General features: G+C 51.3%; 1 protein-coding gene across 1 annotated transcript in view; it reads right to left on the reverse strand.

The window, feature by feature from the left end:
- Positions 1-22,862, reverse strand: part of BTBD16 (BTB (POZ) domain containing 16) — an 82,314-nt gene extending 59,452 nt beyond the window's left edge. The window contains exons 1-8 of the mRNA XM_012642379.1: positions 22,857-22,862; positions 20,152-20,342; positions 14,432-14,505; positions 12,049-12,192; positions 8,438-8,527; positions 7,305-7,419; positions 3,349-3,418; positions 2,017-2,147 (exon numbers count right to left, since the gene is read on the reverse strand). Of these exons, the coding sequence (XP_012497833.1) occupies positions 2,017-2,147; positions 3,349-3,418; positions 7,305-7,419; positions 8,438-8,527; positions 12,049-12,192; positions 14,432-14,505; positions 20,152-20,342; positions 22,857-22,862 (821 nt within the window). The remainder of the gene's footprint in view (positions 1-2,016; positions 2,148-3,348; positions 3,419-7,304; positions 7,420-8,437; positions 8,528-12,048; positions 12,193-14,431; positions 14,506-20,151; positions 20,343-22,856) is intronic.
- Between the last annotated feature and the right edge of the window lie 4,470 nt (positions 22,863-27,332).

Below are 27,332 nucleotides of genomic sequence, written 5' to 3' on the forward strand. Positions count from 1 at the left end.
GCGGTCAGACACTTGTTTCTCCTTTCTTGGTTAAATGCTACCAGTGTGGGACAGCTCAGCCTTTCCAAGGGAGGGACAGTGTTATGAAAAGTCTAGGGATGCCATGTTTATCTTTTCTTCTACGATTGTGTAACCTTTGCTCTGTTGGAGGGAGAAGTGCCCGAGTGGGGAAAAGCAGAGAGGAGCACAGTGGAATGACTCCGGACGCACCCCGCACCCTGGGCTGGGGCTTCTGGGGCCTTCCTCGGTGATAGGGTCTCCCCCAACACCAAATCTCTGTTCTGCCACCCTCACGTCTCTGTAAGCTACTTAGCAAATCGAAACCAACAGTAGAATACATCTTTCCAGATCTAATTTCTAGAATCAGAATGCTTTCCATCACATAAACATGAGTAAACACTTATTTTCTAGTATAGCACTAAGATTTCTAGTAGAATTTAGTTTTCACTTTTGAAATTCCCACAGAGGGAGTGAAATCTTGGTAACTGGTAATGCATACCAAGAACCTTTTTAAGAGTCCTAAAGAGACATGACAACTACATGCAAACACATGATCCTAAACATTGCAGGGAAGCAACATGCTACAAAGGACAGTATTGGAGAAATGATATCAAAGTATTGCATTGCTGTTAAATTTCTTGAAGTTGATAACCACACTGTGGTTATAGTAAAAATTTCTTTTTCTTAGGAAATAAAGACTGAAGCATATGGAGTAAAGGAGCATGAGGTATAAACAACTTACCCCCAAATAGTTCAGAAAAAAAAAAAATGTGTATATGTAAATAAGATGCAAATGAGAAACAGCAAAAATTGAATATGGTGACTCAGGGTACAAGGTATATATTAATAGGTATTCTTTATACTATTCTTGCCATTTTTCTTTAAGTTTGAAACCATTTTCAAATAAAATACTGTTTAAAAGACTAATATAAACAAACATCAAGTCCTTCTGACTTAGTCATTTCACTTCTAGGAATTTAGTGTAGGGAAATAATCTGAGAAGATGATAAACAAACACTGAAGGATGTTCACCAAGGTGCTATTTGTATCAGTAAAATGTTGGAAATGACCTAAAAAGCCCAGCATCGGGGAATGGTTCCGTGACCTCCTGGAAGGACCAGAGGAACCTGGCAGGGGACGGGCATTTCAGGTAGGAAGGTCCACATGCACAGAGGCCCTGGGCAGGTGAGGGCTCAGCAGGGACGTCTCAGGAAGGGCCCTGGGGCTGCCGCACAGTGCATGAGATGCAGCCAGATCACAGAGGGAGAGCCCCTGGCTCGAGGTGTGATTGGAGCAGGGTCCAGACCAGAAGCGAGACCGAGTAGCGATCCCCATGGTGGACCACCAGAGACGATGGAGGTTTGGCCTCTGGCTGGGGCTGGTGCCCATGGAAAGAGGCCCATAGAGCCGGGTTCCATCTGAAAGTAGAACTGGCCTCAGGGTCGGGGGCCAGAAGGACTCTCAAGGTTCTCACTTGAACAGCTGGTCAGATGGTTGAGGAACACTGGGGGAGGGGTGGAGGTGCAGTAAAGGTCAGGGGTCACCAAGAGCTGGGCTTTAGCCTTAATGGCCAGAGGGGTCGAACAGGCAGTTGAATGTCTGGGTCTAGAGGGAAGTTGGGGATGGAGATATAAACTGATTCAGGGTGAGAGGTTTTATACATATAATCAATGTGCATTAATGTTGTCTGGATTATTTCTAAAAATTGCTTAGGCAATAAAGTCTTTCACTTTTTGCACTCAGGCAGGTGAGAGACAGTGGCACCCAGAAGGTCCCTACCCGGAAGAAGGGAGGTGAAAGGAGCTCCCTCCCCAACCTAAGCACTTTTCCCCGAGTTTGGGCCCCCAGACAAGGCCCGGCTGTGCAGGAGGGCAGGAAGTCTGGGATCAGGAAGGACCAGGGGGTCCTTCCAGCAGGGGTGTGCGTGCAGCCCCACTGGAGCACCTCCCGCCCCACGCTGGCCCCCACTTCTTTCCATGCCTGCCCCAAGGCAGCACCCCCTGAAGCAGCTCTGACCTGGGGGACTTCAGCACTTTGTGGAGCAGGTCCTGTGGGATTTTCCGGAGGTGGATCTGTGTCCCCACCAGAGGGACTAAGTTCATCCCCAGCCACTTCTCACAGGCGGTAGTGAGCTGCTCGTCCTTGTACTGAGAAGGCAAGAAAAACCAGCTGATGAAGCAAGTCCTGAGCTCTTGGCGCCCTCTGCTGGCCTGCCCCGATGCTATACGCATGCTCGGAGAGGAGTGTCGCCGGGCAGATATGCTCAAATCTTTTCTACAAAATACACACGTCATGGCAGATACTGTTGCCTGAGTGTTTGCTGCACTCAAGGCACTGCATTCGGTTGATTTAAATCAATACTCATCGCAACCTCATGAAGTTGGTTCACTATTATCTATTTCACTGTTGGGGAGACTGAGGCTCCCAGGTTTCTGCTCTTACCTGTGATCACAGGTAGTCAGGGACAGAGCTGGACGCAAACCCAGGCGGCCTGACTACAAGCCTGGCTGAAGTCAGTGACAGGTCACGCAAGGGCCTGAGGGGTGTGCCCCACGGGGAGTTCTGAGGCTTTGGGGGCACATACCCCAAAAGCAAGGATAAAAGGGCAAGGAAAGTGGAAAAGGCTTCTTGGAGCCAGACCTTGAGAGGGTCTTAGTACACCTCGAACGTCCTCAGGGCCTGGGGCCCAAAAGTTGCCGAGAAATACCAACAACAACGCAGGTGCTACAGAGAGTGGCTTCCGAATGACCACGGGCAAAGGCGAGGCCGGGACGGCAGGAACGCCGCAACGTGCTGGCTGCACGCGGACCAAGTGTTAGGAGTCTGTCCACTGTGTGAGTGTCCCTCCAGGTCACTGGGGCCGCACGGAGGGCACCGGAACCAGGAGGCCTGAGGTTTGGACCCAGCCCTGCCCCTCAGAAGCTGGCCCCAGGCAGGCTGCTGCCCTCCTTGGTTCTCAGTTTTCCCCTTTGATAATGCCACCTTGATTATATCATTTAATCCCAACGCTGGCACACGGCCTGGACCCCGGTGGGGCAAGATCTCACAACTCCAGCAAGAATGTCCTGGAAGGTTGTCTGCTATTTCAGTAAGAAAGTCTGTGCTGCTTTTTTCCTCCCCTAAAATTAAGGTCTTTCTACGTTTTTGATGTTATAACATCATTTTAAAAATGCTTTTTTTAAAAAAAAAATAAATGTGTTCACTTGGCAAAATAAAATATTGCTACCCTTCACTTGGTGCCTTCAAATAGATTTTTTTTGCAGCTGGGCCAGGTAGATGAAATCCCAGCATCTGGGGTGCTCTGGAAGGTTCCCCAGGGGCCACGTGCCCTGCCCAGGTTGTTCTCACCTTGCAGCCTGCCAGGTAGAAGTTCTTGATGGTGGTTGGTGACAGCCCCTTCACCATCACATCCACGCACCTGCAGGGAGAGAACTGCAGTTCCTGGAGCAGTCCGGGCTGCGCCCAGAGATGTGGAAGCCCCAGAGGTTCTCCTTCAACTCCAGGATGGCAGCAGAGACCTCTCGCGTGGAAAGGATCCTTGCTTTAGGGATGTGGACATCTGGCCAGAGGACATGACCAACATGGCCTGTTACAAAGAGCTCTGGGCTGAGAGAGATGATCATCATGTCACTTGGGGTCATCCGATGAAGATGCCCATGGCGTTACCACCAATAGTAGCTGCGCTTCTCCCAAGTGACTTATTTTGTAAACTTTTATCTAATTCTTATTTTTATCTAATGTTACTAATCAAGTTCCCCCTTTCGTCTCAGCTGCTAGGAGGTTCAGAGCTGAATGTGGCCCACCTTAGCAAAAGGGAGGGTTGTTATGTATACGATTTTAGCCTCTCCACCCTTGTTTTTATTTCTCCTTAAAAAAAAAAAATTTGGTGTCCTGTTGTTTTATTTTACATATTTGCTTATGCCACCTGAAACCTTTAATAGAACAAGGTAAGAAATAAAAAATGAATAAATACTCTGGCCATGTCCAAGGCAGCTTTAGGTGTGTGTGATTCGACCTCAACAGCCATCTAGGTGATTTCCCACTGACTGGGAGCTCGGGTAAAATGAACTTCGGGGTCTCATCTAGGGCCTGGATGTTATGATGCTATCAGAGTGACCCTGGGCATTTCCGTTCCACTCCACACACACACACACACACACACACACACACACACACACACTCTGAGGCTCGTGCTGCCACGCCCCTGCCAACTGCACTGTCTCATAGGCAGGCCAGGCCCAGCCCAACTGGTGCAGCCCGCCCTGGCCTCTGCCCTAGATTCCCAGTCCCTCCCCGATTATCTGTCGGATCTCACGCAGGCCTCGTCAGCTTTAGGCAGGCCTAAGTTTGCTCATCGGTGGAATGATGGGTTTGGCTCCTTATCTGCAAAGCCCCTCCACGCTGGCGTTCAAAACAAGGCGGGGGAGGAGAAAGGAAACCTGCCGTGCTGGGTTCATCCCTAGATAGCCAGGACAAGCATTCGGAAAGTAAGACAGGGCTTCCAATCTGGGCCCGAGGTAGGGCAGCTGAGGCTCGGGAAAGAAGTGGCTGGAAGCCCTGCTTCAAGAGGAAAGCTGCCCGTTTGGCCTATGGGCAAGGGCCAGGGATGTCTTTCTGGACAGCACCAGGAAACAGCTGCTCAGAAACGCTCCGAGTCCGGAGGCTGTGGCTTAGCAGTCATTACGCATCACGAGGCTATGCTGGGCTACCCATGGGCGATGTATCCAACGGAAGGGGAGTGGGGAACCTCAGGAAAACCCAGACTTTCCACCCCATCATCTTCAGGGTCAAGGCCAGGTCCCTTAGACGGCTCCAAGACCCTACGCCAGCTGGCTCTGCCTATGACTGCTCATCTCCCGTCTGCCACGGCCACCCAGCCCCGCAGTTCTGCCTCTGCTGACGTGCTAAAGAGCCTTTTAAAGTCTCTGGGCCCCCCTCAGTGTGTGTCCTCTGCAAACAGGCCCAGGCCGAGCACCTGCATCCCGCAGCTCACGAGGCGTCTGTCTGCATCCTCAACAAGGCCGCAAGTTGGTCCAGGTCGAGGGCCTGGCAGGGGCGGGGAACCTGCGGCCTTAAGGCCACATGTGGCCTTCTAGGTCCTTAAGTGCGGCCTTTTGACCCAATCCAAATTATGCAGAATAAATCCTTTTATTAAAAAGCGCACAGCAGAGAAAGACAAAGCTTTTCTTGCCTCCTCTGGTGCTTAAAAAAGAAGAATCTTGAAATCAGAAGGCCGCAGGTTCCCCAGGAATGAGGCACTGCCTCAAAAAATGTTTATGAGATTGAATCTGGATGTGTGGACCCAACAAAAAATGAGTTGAAACCTGTAAGGTCCCAGGAGAGGTCCTGTCTCTGCCTTCTATAGAGCAGCTAATGTCCTCTCTCAGCCTGGATGGGACAGTCATTCAGTCACGCAGGTGAAGAAACTAAGGTAAGATGAAAAAGCCAGCCAGACAGACATCTCCTGCCCTAGGTCCCCTCTGCATGTGGAATTACATCAGGCATTGGGAAATCTAAAGCTGCGGAACGTAACCTCTGCCTTCAGGACATGGCCGCAGTAGGCACACATCCCTGAGAAAGCCCAGGAGAAGGGAAAACAGTTCTAGAAAAACGAATCCCATTAACGACTTTCCACTTAGTTCACGTCCCCTTGCGTAGGCCATGATGGAATGGAGGACTATTACAAGACACACAAACAGGGGCGAGTCCCAAGAAATGTGCTTTCGTATCATAGGTGCTAATTTTACTTGAAACTAATCACACATAGCACAGCACTGTCCATTTGGGAACCCCCACCCTTCACGCCACCCATCTTTACTCATTTCCAGGGTCTTGGAGACTGCTGGGCAGGAGGCCTCAGAGGGCAGGGACCCTGCCCACCTGGTCCCTCACTGTCTCCCTGAACCCTGGAGAAGCCCAAGAAATGGTCCTTGAAGGAGGACCTTCCCTTCGTCTGAATGAATGAAGGTGTGATTGAATAAACCGACAAGCAAGCGCCCACCTGACCAAATGCCATTGAAGGGAGGGTCAGGACCACAAAAGAGCAGGTGACAACATTGCCACCTCACCTGAGCAAAGCAGAATAGTGCGCTGTTGGGATACAGGTTCTCAGGCCCGTCGACCTCCTTCAAGTCCTGGCTTCTCTACTTGGAAGCTGTGTGGCCTTGGGAAAGTTACTTACCTCTCAAAGTCTCAGTTTTCTCATCTATAAAATGAGCATAGTAACAGCACTACCTCCCAGGGCTGCAGGGGAGATGACTCAGGTCATCCTTGCCAGGAGCGGAGAACAGTGTCTGACCATAGCAGACACTGTCATGGAGCCCTCTGTGCTGACACCCCTGAGCCCCAGCAAAGTCCTGGGAAGCAGATGGGACAGAATTATGAGCCGCATTTTACAACAGAGACCACTGAGGTACGTGGAGGCTGAGGGGCAGCTTATTGAGGGCCAAGCACAGACCCTGCATCTCACGTGTGAGGTTGCTTTTGACTTTGTAGAAAAGTCCAAGCAAACTGGGAGCTCTGGCCTGTGACCCTCCTAGGCTACCGGACACAGGCAGAAGCACTCAGATGTCTCTCACTGCTCACACTTTCAGCGTCCACAAGCTCGCTAGGTGTCTAGGAGCACAGGTAACCTTTGTCAGGATGAGGAAGCTTTCACGTTCAATGCCAACCCATCTTGAATGCCACCTGGTCCCCTGGACAAGCCGTCCTGATGGGCAGCCCAAGAGAGAGGCTGTCCCTAAATGGGCAATGGGATGGACGGGCAATTTTGACTTTGATCTTCTCATTTTCCTCTCTTCAAAAAGATCTACGATGGCCGTGTGTAACGTTTGTAACAATAAAAACATTATTTATAAGAACAAAGGCTTTATCCGAACAAGCAGGAAAAGTGAGGCCTGCTCGTGCTGGGAAAAGTCAGCGTGTCCCCCAGTGGCCAGTTTCTGTTGCTACAACTCAAGGGAGAGAGACTTTTCAGCCAACAATGGAGAGAGGTGATGCTGACAGACGAGCCTGGTTGGAGGGCCACTGGGCAGTCACCCTGCACACCTGCAAAACCTCTCCCAGTGGCAGAAATTCCCGTTTGCAGTTCATTCCTGTGAGTGGAGAGATGGCTCAGTTATGAGTCTGTAACACATTAGCGTGAATTAGCAACTCACTTCTTTTCCAGGTTCAAAGCCATGCTTGATGCAAAGAAACCCGAGGTGTATTAGCCCAGGGCAGAGGAATGTTCCATCAGATGGGCCAGGAAGCTGATGGAACTTCGCCCAGGGCTGGCCCCGGCCGGGCCAAGCACTGCCCCTCACCTTTGAAACAGGCCACTGAACTGCAGGATGTAAGCAGACGCCAGCACCGCCAGCACGTCATCCACATAAATCTCCACGTCACTCAGGTAGAGGTACTTCAGGGCCATGGAGAAGGCTGGGGAGGCAGCAGCCGAGAGACCGTCAGTGTGGGGCCCTGCGCACAGGACACCCCCCGGCCCTCACTCACCCCTGCCGATTTCTGGGTGCCTGACCTTCCCAAAGGAGCCGAGGACAAAGCTAAAGAGAGCTGAGCCCCTGCCGAAAGGGTCCTGCTTTAAGCCGCCTTGGGGTCACGCAGGGATGACACCGTCTGGGGCTCTCTCCGAACCCGGGGCCCATGGCCTGTGCAGGAAGGTGACAGCCACAGTATGTGCAGTGTTGCGTGTAGGTAGGTGTACTCTTTCCTCTGGAGATGACACAGAGTTTGTAGCAGATTCTCCTTGGAGTTTGGGGGCTTCAAAAAAGGTTAAGCACTCTTGGAAAGAGCCAGAATGATTCAACAGTTGAGGAAGTGGACTGCTTTGGTTAGGGCCCAAATGGACACGATCCCAAACAGTGCTGCCGTGACACCGCAGTGTGCTCTGAGGACAAACGCTGAACCAGCGCTTAGGCGGATTATTCCCTGACCTGGTGATACTTAAACCCATGTCATCACGTGACATTGTGCATGTCACGTTAACACAGAAGTCTGTTTCTGGGTGGTTGGGAAGACATGAGGGCCCCCTGGGGCGGCTTCTGCTGCTGGAAGCCAGCAGGGGTGGGGCTGGGGGTCCCTGTCAGGAAGGGGCAGTCGAGTGCTGTTTGGGAGCAAGGCTGGGCCTGGGGGCTGCCTGGGTGGGCGGTGTGAGCCCCGGGAGGGGAGTTGCTCCGTCGCTTCTCCATCTGAGAAGCCTGCTGTTCCTTCCCGTCTCTGCAGCCCTCACGCCCTTCCCAAGCACAAGCCCCTTTCCTTATTAGCTTCCATTTCTCCAAGTCTCCCTGGTTTTCTTGCCCCATTCAGGCATTTCTGATGCTAACAAGAAAGGACGGAACTCTGTGTACCGCTTGTTTGCTGTGTGTGTTTGCTTTTGGATCTGGGAGGACCGTTTGCTCATTGCCATTCTCAGAATTACGAAGACGGGTGCATACATTACCAACTTTAGTGACCTCCGGGTCGTTGATCTTCAAGGAAATGATTATCTTTTTTACAGGGTCTCTTTCTTTGGTCTTCCCAGGCAACTGAGCTAGTAAAGGAAGTTGGATAAGGAGCCTGCACTTGGTAACCGTCGTGAGGAGACAGTGGGAGGCTCCCACTGCTCTTCACGCGACCTTGATCTTGGCATGCGTCACACTATATCTTGTTTGTTTAGTGGATGCATTTTTAAAACAATTCATTTTGAAATAGTTTAAGACTCACAAGATGTTGCAAAAATAGTACAATTTCCCATGCACCCCTCACCCAGCCTCCCCCAACGATCTTGCATAGCCACTGTGCATTGCCACACCTGGGAAACTGGTGCTCACGCCCCCCGCCTTCCCCTCATTAGGCTGTGAGCAGTGTGAGGCAGGCCGTTTCTGCACCTGGGGCAGGGCACGCACAAGGTGGGAGCACAGTGACCACTTGCCGAAGGTTGAACGTGGGACTGAGGGGGCATCCACCCAGGGGCTCTTGGCACTCTGCCCCTAGATCTCCAAACTGGGGACCCCTGGCACTGAGGACTTCCAGGAGGAAGGGAAGGCAGAGCAATTCATGGCTGGCCAACCCCATCCACTCGAAGCCGTCTAGAACGTGAGCTGCAGCACAGCGCTGCTCTCAGGCCCCCAGCAGCACCCCAAGCCCTTGGCACATTAGCCAAGGCCCCAGCAGCGGCCCCAAGACCCACACGGCCTCTAACCCCGGCCTCCCACACTGTCCACTGTGCCCCAACACCGCCTCCTCTCGGCGTGCTTCCCAGGACAGGGTGAGCTCCCACCCTCCCGCTCTACCTCATCAGGGGCCTGATCATGTGTCCCCACCTCCAGGAGGCCTTCCCTGACCCCGCAGGTAAGGTGGCACTCCCACCCCCACCTCCCCAGATAACTGGCTTTATTCTTCTTCATAAACTGACCTCAGCAAGACCTGCTCTCACACCATGTCTCTGTGGGCTGTTACCTACCAGGCAGCTGAGCACAGAGGGTTCACCTGCCTCTGCATCCCCTGGGCCCACGGCGCACACACACTGGGACTCAGTCAACACCAGCTGAATACCGGAGTGCATGGATTCCATCAACAGAGAGCCCAAGGTTCCAGGCAATGAAAGAAACGAAAGAGCCAAAAGCACCTCACTCTTTGCAACTACAAAGGCTGCAGGAAACAAGAGAACAAAGACCCTTTTCCCCACCCTCTCCAGCTACCCTCTCCCCCTGGCTCAGTGGAGCCTCTTACTCAACAAACACCCTCTGAGCACCTACTGAGCACCAGGCTTGCTCTGGCTCCAGGTCGCTGGCCCTCCTCTCTGGCATGACCGCGTGGCCTACCGTCTGCTCGGCCAGCCCTTCGTCCACCCCACTGCGGGGAGTAAACGGAGAATGCATGCAGCGGGTGGCAGTTAGTATTACCATGTGTCGCGCCATTTATTGTCATTTTGGCAAAGTTCCTAGCACAAAGCCCGCCATAAGCTAAGCACTCAGCGTCCGTTGGAGGAGGAAAGGAATGGTATCAGCTGGGCCAGGGTAAGTGGAAGACAGAGTTCAACACTGCTTCCGGGTTAAGCGCGGCCCCAGAATTGGATAGAAAAGTAGTAATGTGATTTTACTCTTCTGAGGTTCTCCAAAGTCAGGATGGTTGGTTTGTTTTTAGTAAGGGTGCCGTTTCCTTCTTGGATTCCTTCCTAGAGGATTAACATGTCCTGCCCAAGTACAGCTGCTCCTCGACTCTCGGGAGAAGGAAACGAGGCAGTTGGGAGAGCCTGTGCCTCCGCGCAGAGCCCGCCACTCCAGGGCTTGCGCAGAAACTCCGGGACGGCAACGCAGGTGTTCTCAAGAACACATAAGCAGGCCGGGCGCGGTGGCTCACGCCTGTAATCCTAGCTCTCTGGGAGGCCGAGGCGGGCGGATTGTTTGAGCTCAGGAGTTCGAGACCAGCCTGAGCAAGAGCAAGACCCCGTCTCTACTAAAAATAGAAAGAAATTAATCGGACAACTAAACATATATAGAAAAAAATTAGCCAGGCATGGTGGCGCATGCCTGTAGTCCCAGCTACTTGGGAGGCTGAGGCAGAAGGATCGCTTGAGCCCAGGAGTTTGAGGTTGCTGTGAGCTAGGCTGACGCCATGGCACTCACTCTAGCCCAGGCAACAGAGTGAAACTCTGTCTCAAAAAAAAAAAAAAAAAGAACACGTAAGCAGTAATTATGAGATGTGTTCTGCTTTCAAAGGCACAGGAAGGACTGTGCCTGTTCGCACTAAAAGTCCTGGAGACACGAGTCCCAGGAATTGATCAGTCCGTGGTGCCTGTGGAGAGACCCTGGAGAGTTGTGACAGTCAAGGGCACTGGGGTTTCATCCCTGCTCTTTCCCCGACGTCTCCTGGCCAGCGCCAGCCTCTAGCAGGGGGTCTTGCATCAGAGTGGCTGTCGTAGCCAGGCCAAATATTTTCCTTTAGGGAAACCATTCTAGACATGTTCAAGACCATAACGTTAACAATGACTCCATCTCCCCTTCCAGAGTCTCTTGCTTTTCCATGAACTCACCGTCTGGTCACCAAAGCCTTTCATCGATGGCCTCTGACCTGGGCACAGGGGAGAGGCGAGAGCCCAGTCCCACTGTTGAAAACGCCAGGACAAATGCTCAGGAAGAGCAAAGACAACCGAGAGCCAGCACCGAGGTGGCTGTGGTCTGTGGGAAGCCACACTGGCCCCCATGGCCTACTCAGCGCGGAAGGGCTGAGTCAGAGGCTTTGGGGCCAGCAATTCCCGCAGGCCGCGGGGCTCTCTCTCCAGCCCGGCAAGGGCAGCGACGGGGGCTCTGGCTGCCTGTCTGACTCTAGAATAACAGGGCTTCGCTGCTGCATCCTGGAAATGCGATCCCATCCTGACCGGCAGGCTAGCTGGCCGGGGGGCCTTGAATTTTCCATGACACCCACTCATGAGTCAGCCCGAGGCGACGCCAACCTGTTGCCCAAAGAAAAAGTTGGCAATATGGCCAGAGAAGACTTATAGAGCAGCCGGGGATGATAAGGATTTAAAAAGGAGACAAAGAAAGAAAGAAATGACCTAAATTCATGTCAGAATGAGGTGAAGTTGGCAAGGCAAGGCAGGACGGGAAAATAGACGTGCACACACGCAGACCTCTAACCAGCACGCTTAGGGCCAAAGAAGCCACAGATGTCAGAACTGCTCCTTCCCTCCAGAAAGCCCTTCAGAGCACTCAACACAGCCCATTTTCTCTTCTCAAGGAAGGAGGTAGCGTCTGTATGTCGTAGCTGGCCAGACGAGACCCGGGTTATCATCAGGACAACAGCTGACACTTACTGAGTGCCCGCCATGCAAGGCATTGTTCTAGAACACCACGCTCTTACCTCCTCTAGTCTTCAAAGCCACAGCAGAAGAACTACTAACCCCATTTCACAGCTGAAGAAACTGAGGCTAGGTCACGTGATAAGGTCACACCAAGGAACCTCGCTTCTAACTGCCAAAGTGACCAGGGTCCCAAAACAGATAACCAAATGCCAAGCTGAGGCCTCTCAAACTAGAGGGCACTGGGGCTCTAGGTGCCAGTGACAAAGTACCTTGCAGAAGCTTCTCCAGTTCCTTCAGGGGGCTTGCGGTGCCCTGCGCCAGGGCTGCCACATAAAGTCTGGTCAAGGTCTTGGACTGGAAAAGCTGGGGCTGGTGGAGTTCCCACTTGAAGCCCAGGCACTCGAGAATCACATCTGCGGAGAGAAGATGACGTTGGGCAGCCACTTTGGTAGCTTCCCCACGCAGAGATGCATCAGCGTCCTCCCCCCATACGCCTTTGCTCGATCACAGTCATTAGTAGACCGAGTGGGCAAGAGGCTTCCCAGGCCTTTCAGGAACAAACAATGGAGCCTGGGCCTCAGGGGCTTACTGGCTTGGAGGGGGACACTGCAACCAGCCTTACGAGGCCACACAGGAAGTGCTAAGCACCCAAGAGAGCTGCCGACTAACAGCTGTAGGACCTGCGGGCACACGAGCCGCCCTCCACAGGGAATTGGAGAAGGCTTCATGGGGCAGGGAGGCTGGCTGGGACCCTCTCGGGGGCCTCACCCTGCCTTCCTCTATTCCCGCGCATCTCAGCCTCAGCACTATTGTGATTTGGGGCAGATAACTCTCTGTGGTGGGGGGTGTCCTGTGCATGGCGGAGACCCAGCTGCGTTCCCGGCCTCTGCCCGCTGGGTGCCAGCAGCACACCCTCCCCAGCTGCGGCAACCAACAAGGTCTCCGGACATTGCCACATGTGCCCCACGGAGCAAAATCACTCCCCAGTGCCCTGTTGAGAACTACTGGGCTATCGGTACTTAAATGTCACCCATCTGAAAGGCAACGGCAAAGTGCGACACAGGAAGCACCGTCAGAGAGGGCAGGGTTCCCGAGAGCCTCGCTGTCCTCAAGGGAACGGGGACCACTAGAAAGCACGTATTTCATCAGAAGTCTGAAATAAGATGACGGTGTGAAGAAGGCTTTATGCAAACAGTAGAAGACTGTATATGGGAGCGTCTAAACTATGGGTGGCATAGGCGGGCAGATCCAAGGGTGCCAGGGCGGGTGAGGCACAAGAGGCTGGGGGAAAAAGGCCCCGCCCCCGGGAAGGCAAAAGGGAAGGGAAGGGGGGGCAAGGGGCAAGCCTCCCAAAACCAAAACCCAAGGCCAAAAAAGAACCGGGGGGCCACTAGCCCTACCTACTTATTTCTTGGCTTTACCATTAGTTTGACTGTGGGACCTTGGGTACCATTTCTTCTTCCCGTTACTATTATTATTTACCAACTTTTCAGTATTGTTGGTGCTGGGGTTCAGAACCTGAGTTCGCATCTCAAGTCTTAGATAGCCTCAGGTGGTCTGGTTATGTTGGGCTAGAAAAAAACCTCACCCATCAGGGTGATTATAGGCAGGAGCAGAATTGTGGATAAAGCACGCACGTCCATGTCCACTTTCAGGACGGCCAGCGCATGGCAGACATCACCAATCAATCCCAGAGCTCTTTCTCCTGCACCAGGAGATGGCTCAGACCACTTCTCCTGTTCAATCTGAATTCAATCGACTAGCCTCTCCTTGGAAAGGAGGCTGGCTCTGATCCAGCCACACCATGGGGTGGGGTTTGTCAAAACAAAAAAAGCTGCTTTAAGGAGCTGACCTGTCCAGCCTCTTCATGAGGCTCAATGAACCTTTTTCTAGCTGGAAGGACCAATTCTGATTCTTTTTTTTTTTTTTTTTTTGAGACAGAGTCTCACTGTGTTGCCCGGGCTAGAGTGCCGTGGCGTCATCCTAGCTCACAGCAACCTCAGACTCCTGGGCTCAAGCGATCCTCCTGCCTCAGCCTCCCGAGTAGCTGGGACTACAGGCATGCGCCACCACGCCCAGCTAATATTTTCTGTATATATTTAGTTGTCCAATTAATTTCTTTCTATTTTTAGTAGAGACGGGGTCTCGCTCTTGCTCAGGCTGGTTTCGAACTCCTGAGCTCAAACAATCCGCCCGCCTTGGCCTCCCAGAGAGCTAGGATTACAGGCATGAGCCACCGCGCCTGGCCTAATTCTGAATCTAGACCCTACCTCAGGAAAGTCCTCTTGGAAAAGTGAAGATGTGGACTCCAAATCATGATTTGTTAGAGCCCAAGGGGACAACGAATAGCCGCCCTGTGCTTGGTGGTGCCTGGTTAGCCTTCCGACCCAAAGGCTGTTCATGGACATCAACACATTTGTCTTTATCGTGGCCATTAACATATGAAAATCTGTTTGCCAGCTTGGTTTCGTTCATGGCACATTTGGCGAATATTTACAGGGCACCTGCTATATATTAGATACTGCGGTGGATAAGATTTGTAATTTATAGACTAGTGACCTGGCCTATGAGCTGGTTTCCTTCCACAAGGGTCACAAGACACCCCTGAGGTCAGCAACATTCTGACTTAATCCATGGGTGCCAAACACTCACCTGCCTCCCCGGTTTGGATGTCCTTGTGCTTGGAATTCTCAGAGAAAAATTTCTGAATTTGTGAAATGTATAACCTCAAAAAAAATACAAACGAAAAATCCAGGAATTAATACTGACATTTTTCTCCAACTGCAACACACATTATTCTAGTGCAAGCCTCCCTACAGCCTCCACTGATCAATCTAATCATGTCTCTCCTCTGGAAGGGTTTCCTTGGGTCACCATTTGTCTGCTGATCTGAAAAACTGTTGGCTGTCTGCTGGCTGGCTCAGAATGTCGATTCCTGTTTTTGGTTTGTGGGTAGGCCTCACTGAGGAGGTATTTGAGGCCGCGCCTGGGACACCTCCTTTGGTGAGTGTCTAAAACAATATCTGGCATATAGTAGGTGCTCAATAAATATCTGCTAGAGAAAAGATTAGAGGGTTTTGCTCGTTACTGGGATATTAACTCACCAAACAATTTTATTGAGAGGTCATATGGGCCCTGGTCTCAGCATGTCCGAGAGCTAAACTCAGAATCTGCCCAAATCCCATCCTGCTACTTACCCAGGGTCCTATTTCCAGAACAGGTACCACCAGCCTGCAGTGTTGGCACATACTGAGTATTGGCACATCTCGTCACTTGCCCAGATCTGATGAAATGTCTTTTGAATTCATCCATCTCTCTTTGCCCTATTGCTACGACCTTCGTCCAAGCCACCATCATCGCCCCCTAGTCGCTGCCAACACCTCCCTGCCTCTAGCCCTGGATGCACACCCAGCAAATTTGGTCTTGGCTTTCTCCTGCTGAGAATCCCCTAGCGTGCTCCTAGGGGACAGCCCACACTCCTCAGCACAGCCAACCAGCTCCTGCTTCCCTCTGCGGCCTTGTCCCTCAACGCTCCTGCTCCAGTCCTTTCCTACAGCCCGGAGCCCAGCTCCCGCTTCCTTCTCTTGCACGCACTGGTCCCTCTCCCAGATGCTCTCCTGCCTTCTCCCGCGCTGAGCTCCCGCTCACCCTTCAGGATAAGCTTAGCTGTTGCTCAGGGAGGACTAGGCCAGCACCCTCCCCCCACCCAGCCTGCCACTGCCCCATTAACACTCCTGTGCAGTGCCCTGTGGCCACCTGCTGACTCGCACATCCTCTGCGGGACAGAGAGGAGGTGTGTTTACTGCTGTGACCTCACACACGCCACCACGCAGATGCTCAGTAAATACTACTTGAATGAATGAGTAACAACAGAGATAAGAGGTTTTGCTATAAACACGATGTCCTCATCATGTCGAGTAAGGAAATGAAATAAAATTTGAGTCACATATTCACAGCTTGAAGACGGTCATCCCAAGAAAGCCAAGTGAACCAGCCAAGAGACACCTGACAACCGCAGCTGGTCTGTGTCGTGTGGCGTCACCTTTGCCAGGCTGTTTTCCAACGATCCCAGGAGGCCTTACCAGCCAGGGCACACGGAGGAGGCATCGGGTGGGAGCCTGTGTCCAGAATTAATATAGACGATGTGCTGCCCTTTCCAAGGGGAGGGGGTGGCTCCAGTGACTCAGCCGGGAAGGCCATGTGAGCGTGGCTGTTTATGCAACAGGAGGGGGGACCTGACCCAAGCCGCCCTCGCTCCCTCCCTCGATCCCCCTCGTGGCTTGGGTGACACGTCTGGGAAGGGCTGGCCAGGGTCAAGGGTTCAGAATGTGACCTCAGCAGACTCTGGAAAATATGGTGCAAGGCCCACGAGCCCCGGCACCCTCCCAAACATCACTGTCACCGCTGAGCCGGAAGGTGCCAGACAACAGAACCAGCCACAATGCCTGCTCCCGGGGACTGACAGCTGTGTGTCAAGGTTGTGGCTTATCATTCAGGCTCTGCAGGCCCCAACGGCTGGGGGTCATTTGAGGAACACTGGAAAAGCAACCGGAATAAGTGGCACCCACGAGTTGTCCTCTTCACCGTTTGGGACTTAATGGCCCGAGAGGAAGGGGCAGGTGGGGAGGCTGGGACGGTGCTGCGGGGCTGCAGCCCACTCCCCCAGGTCATGAGCTGTGACAGAGAAAGGGACAGGGAAATTCCATAAGTTTCTCATGGATGGGAGGACTTCCTGCAGCAAACCCTCCAAGGGCTTTGGGATGGACACTTGGAACGTGCAAAACTGCAATTCGATTCGCTGGGAATTAATCAACGGACCCCAGTCCTGCCATTTCCTGCCACGCGACCTTGGAGCAGCCTCTTGGTCTCCGCGCTCAGTAAAATGGGGACAAGGTGCCCACTCGGCAGCTGCTGGGAGGAGCGGAAGGGTGGGTGTCGGGACGCCCGGCACGGCTCGCATGCAGTCAGCACTTGCTCTTTTGTTGCCTCCGTGAAAGTTGTCAGACTCAACGTGGAGTTACGATGTATTAAAATGTGTTAAACCCCTGACAAATAGAGCCAGAAAAGCCCATAAAGGGAAGACTCTCATGCACGAACGCCTGATAACAAGAATTATCACAAAAGACTCTGCAAAAACCACAGCCTTGCACAAAAGCCATCGCAACCTGACACAAAATCAATACTTCCGGGAGGACATCTGCCCAGCAACCGCCTGTCCAGCCCCAGCTGGTGCCACCCTTATTACTGAACCTTGTAGCCAAAGGTAATTATCTCAAAACAGCCATGTAAGCCTCTTCAATTTTCCTTTAAAAGCCTTCATCTTCCTCTACCTCCCTGAATACACACGTAGTTTACTATGGCACAGGTATTCCCCTTGCAGCGCCTGTTCCTGAATAAATACCATTTTCTTTTAGACAGTCTCCCCGTTTGTTATTTAGGTTGGCGCCTCTGTAACACGGATCGTCAGTCTCTAGTTCTGCTCCCAGAACTGCTCTCTGGTAAAAGATCTAGGCCTCCGTTCTGCACATCCTCACCTGTCAGTGTGCCTCCTCCCTCCCTCGGGATGGGCTTGGCATTGCAGGCGTCATGGGGGGGGTCACCAGCCGGGGACAGGGAGGGCTCTGGATCCCTTTTCCTGGTGCCAGAGCCCCCTAAAGCCTTGGTGGGAGTGACCCCAACCCTGGTCTGAGTCGTACGTCCCCTGTGCTGGACCTTTGGGTGCAGACTACAGCACGCAGCCAAACACGCCCGAGAACCCCCGGCACACTGCTCGACCGTATTTGCTGAGTATTTCTATGTGCCAGGCACTGTCCTAAATCTTTACATGAATTATGTCATAGAATTCTCATGGCATTCCTGTAAGACAGGGTTTGCAGACAAAGAAACTGAGGCACCAAAAGACGAGGTTGTTTGGAAGGAAGTCAGCATTTCCCATCTCCCAGCCATCCCCGACCCACCCCAGTCCCTGAGGAGGAAAGTAAGACAAAGACGGCCAGCAGCCTGACCATCCGGTGCGGCATCTCTGGGCAAGTGACCGGGAGCTCGCTGTATCATGGAACCCGCAGTCGTGGTCATAGCTGCCTGCTGGGCACCCCCAGGGCACCGGCGTCCCAGAGGCACAGGACATACCCACCACGCACGGAAGGCCGGAGCGAGTTACCGCTGCTGTCCACTGTGAGTGGCTTCTAGATAACTAGCAAAATCCCACTGGTCCTGTCAAGGTAGACAGTGTCCCCGCCCTTGGGAGAAGCTGCAGTAACAGCACTGACGGCAGGATGTGGCTCGCTGGCCGGGCAGGCACAGCGGGCCATGGAGCACTTTGGGGGACGCGCCTACACTGCTTGGCACAATTCCAGACCCCACCCACCTTGGGAGCTGCCATCTGACAGTCGCCTGACGTCTGAAAGTACAAAAGTCACCAGGAATAGCCCCTTGTTACCGCAATTAAATAAAAGCTTTATAAGCTTTCTAACAAGTTTCTCACAATCACATGGAACAAAACCCTATTGCGAAGACAAAGAAATTCTAAGTCTGCATTTGTTAAAGAAAATCAGTTTCTCCCTCACTGTGGAAACTGCACCAGTGGCCCCAATTCTTCACGTCCCTGTGTGTCCACCTTTGCCTTAGGACTGCAATGTTTCCCTCGACAAAGAGACTGAGTGTATTTTCTGTCCCTTGACTTTGAGTTTGGCCATGTGACTTCCTTCGGCTAACGGGATGTTAGCAGACAGGATGTGGCAGGTTTGAAAAGCGTTTGTGCAACTGGGCTTGCCCTCAGTGCCTTCTGCTGGGCAAGCACATGCCCAGGCCAGCCCACCGCCTCAGGAGGACGGGGGCTTGGAGAGCAGAGCCCAGCTGCCCCAGCAGAACCGGGCCGGGCTCAGCTGAGCCCAGGTGCGCGTGCGAGCAGCCTGCCGAGAGCACCTGCTGGTGTCAGCTGCCTCCTGACTCGCGGCTTCCCAGCAGCACACAGGAGAGAGGCAGATTTGTGAGGCTTCTCCCAGGAAGACAATGCCCGGACCAGTTCCCCTGAACCTGTTGTGTCAGCGGCAAGGGGCTTTGATTTGAGGAAGGTGCGAGGCAGAGGGAAATTATGGGGGTGTTGGTCAGCAGAACACGAGGCTGACACACCCCAAAATGAAATCGCCCAATGACTGAGACTGCTGCTCAGGCTATAAAGATAATAGCTATAAATACATAATACAATGTTAAAACACAGCGAACTATTTAAAAACATAATAGCTGTTTATTAAGCACCTACTATTTGCCAGAAACAATGCTAGATGTTTCCAATGTTGTCTGATTTAATCCTCAAGATAACTCTTCAAGGGAAATGCTATTATCACCATTTCACAAATGGGGAAACTGAGGCTCAAAGAGGTTTAGCCACGGGCTAAAGGTCACAGAACCAGCAAGTGAAGGAGTGGGGACGCCAACTCTGCCTGACAGACTGTGTCTACAGTCCTAATGCCTGCCACTAACTGCGTGTCCTCAGGTTTCTGCCCGACCCCTCAGGCCACCACCTTTGGCTTACTTGGTGACGCCTGCTGCCCAGCCCCCACATCAGTGCTCAGGATCACTTTGCCTCCGTTCCCAGGCCCGGCTCCAGTGCCTGCTTCCCAGCCCGGCCTGGCACTGAGGACCTGGGCAGTGGAGCAGTTGGCTGGTGAGTCTAGGGAGGGGAGATTGGGCTTCTCGCTCAGCAAACACTGGGCAAGCAGCTGCTCCGTGCCAGAGGCTGCCCCCGGGCCACAGCCCGTGCTAAAGTAGATTCGACTATGAGCTCACAAGGCAGACAGGGAGGGCTGCCAGCCCAGGGAGGGTGGTAACATCAGGCCAGGTCCAAAGCACCAGGGAAAGGAGATGTTCTTTCTGCAGTAGGGTCCAGCTCTGTGTCCCCAGGAGAGGCAAGAGAGAACTCAGAACACGGGGAAGTGATGGTCTGGCCTAGTGCTCGGAATACCATGAGATTGAGGGAAATCTCGATCAGTGATCGGGTGGAACGGACATCAGTGAGGGGTCCAGACACTGAGCTGGGACTATGTTCTGTTTGTCAAGAAGTCAGTGTCCCTGGATGATAAACTTAGAATCCTTTTAGCATCCAAAATTCCCAATGCGAGGGAAAATCTAGAAAAAAAAATTGTCAGTCTCTCTCTCCCTGCACTTTTGTCACCACCCACAGACATTCTCAGAGGAAGTGGAGCTTCTGACCTCTCTGTGCCTGAGGGATGGTCCCAGAGGAGCCTTCCTGGCAGCTGTCGGTGACAGCCCCTCCAGCCAATCACACTGGCCCAAGGTCAGGCACCTTCCCTCCCTGGAATGAATGAATTTTGCCCACAGGCCATTCCCCACCACGCCTCTGGCTCTCCTACCTGTCTGGGTTCTTCAGAGCTTCATGGAAGTCTGTGCTCACAGCCTTGCACCTCTGGGAAAGTGCCAGCAGGTCCCCGGAGAAAGGATCTTTGGAGAAACGCCACCGGTTGGTTGAGCCAACTATCCGGCGCTCCAGCCGAGCTTTGTGCTGGTTGGTAACCGAAGAAAGATAAAAAAAATCTTTTTTTAACTTCACATAAATGTCAGCTTTTCCAAATCATATAGCAGGAAGGAAATCGAGATAAATTTTTGAAGGCCGGTTAATTTTCAAACGCGGCCAATATTTCTCACCTCAAGGCAAAGATGCTGTGTAGACCAAGGATCTCGAGCTACAGAGTAATTTGGAATTTCGAATCTGGGACAAGCAATGTCAAAGCCAAAAGTTCAGGGAGAAAGATTGTTTCTTTGCAGGTAGCTCTGGCGAATCCATGAACAGGGGCAGTATTCACATTATGCGTCCAGTACTGTTCTGTAAGTACTTACCCTAACTTTTCATTCAGAGAGAGATTAAACTGTGGCGATCTTGGGCAGGGACTGTTTTTTAAATTGTGGTAAAATATACAAAACGAAATTTTATCCATTTTATAGCACACAATTTAGTGGCATTTAGTACATTTACAATGTTATGCAACCATCACCACTGTCTGGTTCCAGAACATTTTTATTGCCCCCAAAAGAAATCACATACCCATTAAGCTGTCACTCCCTGTTCCCTTCTCCTCCCCAGCCCCTGGCAACCACTGATCTGCTTTCTGACTCTATGTCTTTGCCTAGTCTTGGTATTATAGATCAGTGGAACTGCACGATACGAGGCCTTTGTGCACAGCTTCTTTCACTCAGCATAGTGTTTGCCAGGTTCATCCATGTATCAGTACTTCTTTCCTTTTGAAGGCTGAATAATATTCCATTGTGTGAATATACCACATTTTGTTTACCCATTCATCAGTCGATGGACTTGGGGTTGTTTCTACCTTTTCACTATTGTGAGGTGAGGCTATGAATATTTGTGTGTGAGTTTTTGTTCGAATATCTGTTCTCCAGTTCTCTTGGTTATATACCCAGGAGTGGAACTGCTGGGTCACTGGGCAGGGACTTTTACTTAGAAATTTCCTTGACGCCCCAGGACAATTTTAGCAATTTCCTTAAGGGAGGAGGACAATACCCAACATGAATATAAACCTTAGACTGATGGTTGAAAGAAACCTGGCAAGGAAAAAGGCACCATGAGGGAGCCACAGGAATGGGTGTCGTTGATCCCAAGCCACCCAGGCACCCACGGAGTGGTGGAGAAACCACAGGGTGGAGGATCTGAGTTCAAATCTGGTTACTGCCACTTACTACTTGCACGACCTTGGGCAAGTCAGTTAATCTGCCGAGGCCCTCAGTCCTTGTACGTGAAATGGGGATGATGACGATGATGACGATGATGATGGTGGTGGTGATGATAGCATCCTGTTTCTGAAGTTGTTAAAAGCGTAAAATAAAATAATGTTTGGGGAACATGCCTTAGTATAGTGCTAGAATGCGGTGGGGGTGGAAAACGGCGGAATCTGGGTGCAGCTGTCGTCCTGCTGCGTGAGCGGGGTAAGCAGCGGGCGGCGCACACGCAGGGGCTGCTCTCTGCTTTCTGGACGGCGCTGCCTGGACGTGCTCGTTCCGGCAGAGTCAGCCGGACACGCCGGGTCCTCAGTGGTGCAGGCCCAGCCCCTTGGGGAAAACTTGGCAAAATGACCGCAACCAAATGCTTCTCCCCTCCACGACCTGCCTTCTCGTGCGGCTGATCTACTTACCGGATTCAACATTTTCATGAATGGTAGTGGAGATTATACAGATGGAAAAAGATAAGCACCTGGAAGACAAAAGAGGTAAAGTTGAAATTGTCAATAAATTTCCAAAAAGTTTCTTCAGGGTGTTACGGAGGACATTGGCTGAAAGAATCTACAATTTGCTAAAAAAGTAATAATGAGTAAGTCTCAAATATGGGTTATTTATCGAATCAAGAGAATATTTAGTTTTTAAAAAACACATTAGTAGACAGACAATTCTCTGCTGTTGTTCTGGAAAAGTGGCTCAGAAAAAGCAAAACAGGAGATAACCCATGATATTAATAATCAAGCCCGCACTACGATTACACACCAGAGCCGTCCTGGAGCTCAGTGGACTAACAGTCACCTCGCTCGAAAGGCCCTGAGAGAGGATGAATGGAAGGATTTTCAGCTGTCTCTGAATGTTACCAGGAGAGTTTGGTTGCAAGCAACAGAAGCCCATTTGATTAATGCTAAGCCAAAAAATTATGGAGTTAGGGGAGGTTGGGGTTGATTGGAAGGATGGTGGTGGGAGGAAGGTGCTCACAGAATCGAAGGGAAAACTGGAGAACTCTCTTTGGGGGAGGGCAGGCAGCCGCTGCAGGGGCCTGGGCGGCAGGCACCAGCAGTTAGCAGTTATCGATGTTGCCTCTGGGATGAATTGGCTCCCCCACAGTCAGACTATGTGAGGTTCTGTTCAACACAGATTCTCAGCAAAAGGGCTTAACTGGCCTGGCTTAGCTCAGGGGCCCACCCTTGGGAGCTGGGTGGTTCCCCAGAGCAACATCAGAAAGGCAAAGGGGAAGCAGGTGAGCAGGTCAAACCAGCAGAAGTCAAGGCACCTGTTGGACCAGAAACCTCAGCTGACTCCGCGCTTTGCTACCCAAATAGTGCCTTACCTGCATTGTAGCCATGGCAGTGGGAAGCGGCTCATTCATCCACCAATAAGCATTTACTATGCAGCTGCTGTATGCAAAGAACTACTAGTCGCCGCGAGAAAACAGCAAGCAAAAAAAACAACACCACCCCCGCATCAAAGAACCACCACGCCGCCGCAGCAAACAAGCCTTCTCCTCCTAATAACCGCAATAAGAGGATTTAAAAAACAAAAAAAATAAAAGATCATCATAGCAACAAAGAAAACAAAAAAAAAACAAAAAAAAAAAAATAGCAACAACAACAACATAGTACCTACTACGGGGAGGATATTAGTAATCAGAAGAATACACCACTGAAAAAAATCAAGCAGGTTGCCTACGATGTATCACCACAAAAAAAAAAAACAATAAATATGTACTCATACACATTAGGGCAGTTTGTATACATGTGTGTTACATATATCTATGTATGTTACTCATATCTAAAATGTACATATACACACATACATATATACACACATATCTATGTGTGTTACTGCTTTAGATTTTTCAGGTGGGATTGTTATGTCAGAGATTTGTATTTTGTAATTGAGGTGGATAATGGCAACCCACTTTCCCAAAGGTGGCAGCAATTCCAATTCCCGCCACCAACTTATAAGTGGTTTTTTCCCCACACCATCTCCAGTACTAGGTATTACCATTATATTTATTTTTGCCGATCTGGTGAGTGACAGATGGTTTCAGATTGTTATTTTAATTTGAACTTCTCTGGTCACCAATGAGGTTGAGTATTCTTTTACATATTTATTGGCCTTTTAATTTTCCTTTTCCACGAATTGCCTAATCATAGGCTTTTTCCCTTCTTTCCACTGGGTTGCTGCAGTTTCCTTGGCATGTTTAGGAGCGTTCAATATAATAGGGACACCAACCTTTGTCTGCCATACGTGTTGCAGAAGTTTTTCCCAGCATATCATCTGTCTTTTAACTTTGTTTTTATTAAACAAACTGTTTGATTAGGTATGAAAAATACCAAATACATATACATGTATGTGTGTGTATGTATGTATTTCCTTTGATAATTTCTAATTTAAAAACTTTGATATGGAATCAGTCTATTTGCCTTTCTGGCTGAGTTCCCACCTTGCATAAGGAGAGTCCTCCCAACCCAGGTGATACGCATATGCTTCTCTGATCCCTTCCCACGTGGGAGTCAGAATGACCAACTCCTCAGCTTACAGCCCTTCACCGGCTTCCCTCTGCCCTTGATATAAACCACTGACTCCTCAGCGTGGCCCAAGGGAATCCGAGAAGAGAGCAGAGGGGACATTCTGAAGCAGACCTGGTCAGCACAGCTCGGACCACACGCAGACAGGGCTCTCTCCACGCCTGCAGGGCATCTCTTTGGTTAGAGAGAGAGGGAGGCAGGGGTTCGCACTGAGCTCCCCAAACTCCCATTTCCTTGACTCAATTATCCAAGAGGTTTTTTTTTTTTTAGCTGATCTTGAAATCCAGGGATATCTCAATGGCCTGGAAATGTATTTGTTCTTTTTTCTTCCCTCCAGAAAATCTGCCCCTTGGTGGCTATTGAGAGTCAGTTCTTAAGTCCCTCCGAGTGGGCAGGACCTACTTGTGATGGTCTCTTGGCTCCGAGATTCCTCCTGCTTCCTCACCTGGAACCCCCACAGCCCCTGCCTGCCAAGAAGACCAGAGGGAGCCAAGTCCAGGCAGCACCTGTCACTAGCATGTCCTTCTCGGTCTCTGAAGTGGATGAAAGGCAGCAGTCATACTTACAGTTCTGACGCCCTTTCGCCCACCACGGGTGTGTTTACAGGGGAAGCTGGCCGAGTGGAGGAATTCTCATTGCACTGGTCTCTGAATTACCAGGGAGCTGGGAGCTGGTCACCTTCTCAGCCTGAAGCCTGGGAGCTCTCATGACATCTGGGGCTCACCCTTTTCTTCTAACGGGCCAACGTGCCTTGGCAGGGGAGCTTGCCTTTGGTTTCCACGACGGCGTTGTGGGTACCACGGCAGCGGCAGGGAAGGTTCCGAGCACTTCCTGTGCCAGGGCCTGGTTTCAGCACAGGCTGGGGGCTGCGTCCCAGGCTCTGGCCACAGAGACCAACCTGGCTGCCGGGCACTTCCTTTCCCGCCTCCCTCCATAGGACAGCAGGGCAGGTCAGCTGGGGCAACCCAGAAGCATCTCCAAAGGGCCCTAGTGAGAACTCCCAAATCCTCAGGTTCATCTGTAAAATGAGAAGATTAGACCAGAAGGTTCTCAGATCCCTCCGAGCTCTGGCATTCTAAAGTGCTCTATTTGTGGCCTTTTCCAACCAAAAAAGGTTTGAAAAAAAAAACTCAAAAAAAAACCAAGGGTTTAAAATAATAAAAACCAAGCCCAAAGAAGTAACGGAATGAAGAAGAATTTTAAAGGGCCCCCCCCGGGAACCAAAAAACAACTGAAAAGCAAAGGCAAAAACAAAAACTTTCATGCCAGGGGCCAGAGTGGAGTCTTGCAGTGTCCAGCAACATGGTCTGCAAAGCCCATGCCCTGAGCTGGGGCTGGGGATGGGGAGGCACATCGGTCATGCCCATGGGAACCCTGGCCCATCAAAGGCTTGGACCCGACCCCCAGGGCTCACAGAAAGCCCTGGTTACAGTAACAGGACCTTGGGGTCAGCCCAGTTTCTAAGACCTGAGACCAGGCTCCCTTCGGGATCTTCATTTGCAGCCTCTCCTGAATCACAGAGATTCTAAAGTAAAACGGAAAGTAGCTGCTCTGGCTGCCTGCAGCTGTGTTCTAGAAACCATAAAACACCATAAATGGGAGGCACTTTTGAATTTACCTCCTCCTCAGCCCTCAAATCCTGTGATTTTTCCCCCTCCTGACACCCGTGTTCCGCTTTGCAGAGCAGTGGGTTACTGTGGGGTGTTCTATGAGTGGCTCACCCATCTCAGCCTCTCCAGAGCCTGGGCAACCTGGGGATGCCCTCCAGGTACCATCCCTGGGGCATAGCTAAGGCCCTTGGGCTCCCTCTACTGGCCACTCTAGGGAAACGTCGCAGAGTGCCACACTTCCTGCTGCCCCTAAGCAGAACCCAGGCCTGATGCACACTTTTCTGCAGGTCGAGCTCAGGGATCCAGGGTATTCAGTTTACCCCTAGAACCCTTAGCACGTACATCCCCCATGGAGCTCCTGGCAGCCGAGCTATTAGCCAAAGTCAAAGGCAGCAAATACAAATAAATGGAAATAGCCCCCAGCATCTTCCCCTGAACGCTCTTTCCTGGAGGTGCCCAGTATGCTGGGATGTGCAGGAATCCAGCCCGTGAAGCAGCTCAACGAGCCAGAAATCCCAAGAGCAGAGGCCTTCAGTGACTCAGACACCAAACCTCATCCAGCACTGCCCTCAGCTACAATGGCCTTGTACCAAAATCCCCTGTGTCACGGTTACAGGGGGATTTTGGTAAGATGTCCATCTTTTTTTTTTTTTTTTTTTGAATACTTGAGGGACAGGCGCTCACTACCTCACCAGAAAGCCCATTTCAGCCCACGCCACCCAGTCACCCTTACAGAGAGGTGGGGGGGACACTGAAAGGAACACCTGATTCTGAGTAGCCGTGTGACCCTGGACACATCCTTAACCTCCCTTAGTGAAAAGAGTAGACCCAGAGCCCCCAGAGTACGCCCAGCTAAGGTCCAGGCTGCTGGGGGTGCTGCCAGCTCCCCGTGCACAAGTAGAAGACAAGCAGAGACTTCCATGAAGGAGAAGCCCAGGAGGGTCCTGCCCTTGAACTGAGTCCTGCAGGGCAAGGGGGGTGATCTCAGTGGTAAGAAAGGAGAACTATAAACTATAGTAGATTGGGTCCGACACTGGCCATGAACTCGCTGTGCAACTGCGAAGTCCTCTCTTTGGCTCTGGGTTTCCATTTTCTTATCTGCAAAACAAAGTTTCAACCGAACAACTCCTCAGCTCCGTCCGCTGTTGATTCTTATTCCAAGATGTTCTGGACGGTGATGATGACGGCGGGGCTGCCCAGCGCTTGCTTCGTTTACTCATTTAAACAATGTTTGAGTGTCAGGGTTGTGCTGGGTGCTGGGGACGAAACGGGAGCAGAGTGAGGGGTGAGCACCAGCGCTGCAACTTCATATCCTCACATCACCCATAATGGTAGTCACTTAAAATTTGTCCTCAAGAGTGGACTTACATTTTTACATACAATTTTTGTTACTTACCATGTTTTTAAAGTAAATTTATCAGTGAAATAACATATTTGTTTGCTGGTTTATTTCTAAAATACTTTAAAATTTTAAAAAAACTACATAGGTCTTTTTTAAAAAGTCGTATGTGAGCTTTCCTTAAAAATCACCCTTTGTGCCTGGGCACCTCACTTTTGGAGGCTTAACTTCTGCCCTGTGAGGCTCATGGCATACAGGGGTGATGGACAAGTCACAAGTCAAGCTCACTGGGCTGCAGGAACTCAGAGGAGGGGCAGCTGACT

This window comes from Propithecus coquereli, unplaced genomic scaffold (genome assembly GCF_000956105.1).
Source record: "Propithecus coquereli isolate 6110/MARCELLA unplaced genomic scaffold, Pcoq_1.0 Scaffold179, whole genome shotgun sequence".
In the NCBI taxonomy this organism is placed as follows: Eukaryota; Metazoa; Chordata; class Mammalia; order Primates; family Indriidae; genus Propithecus; species Propithecus coquereli.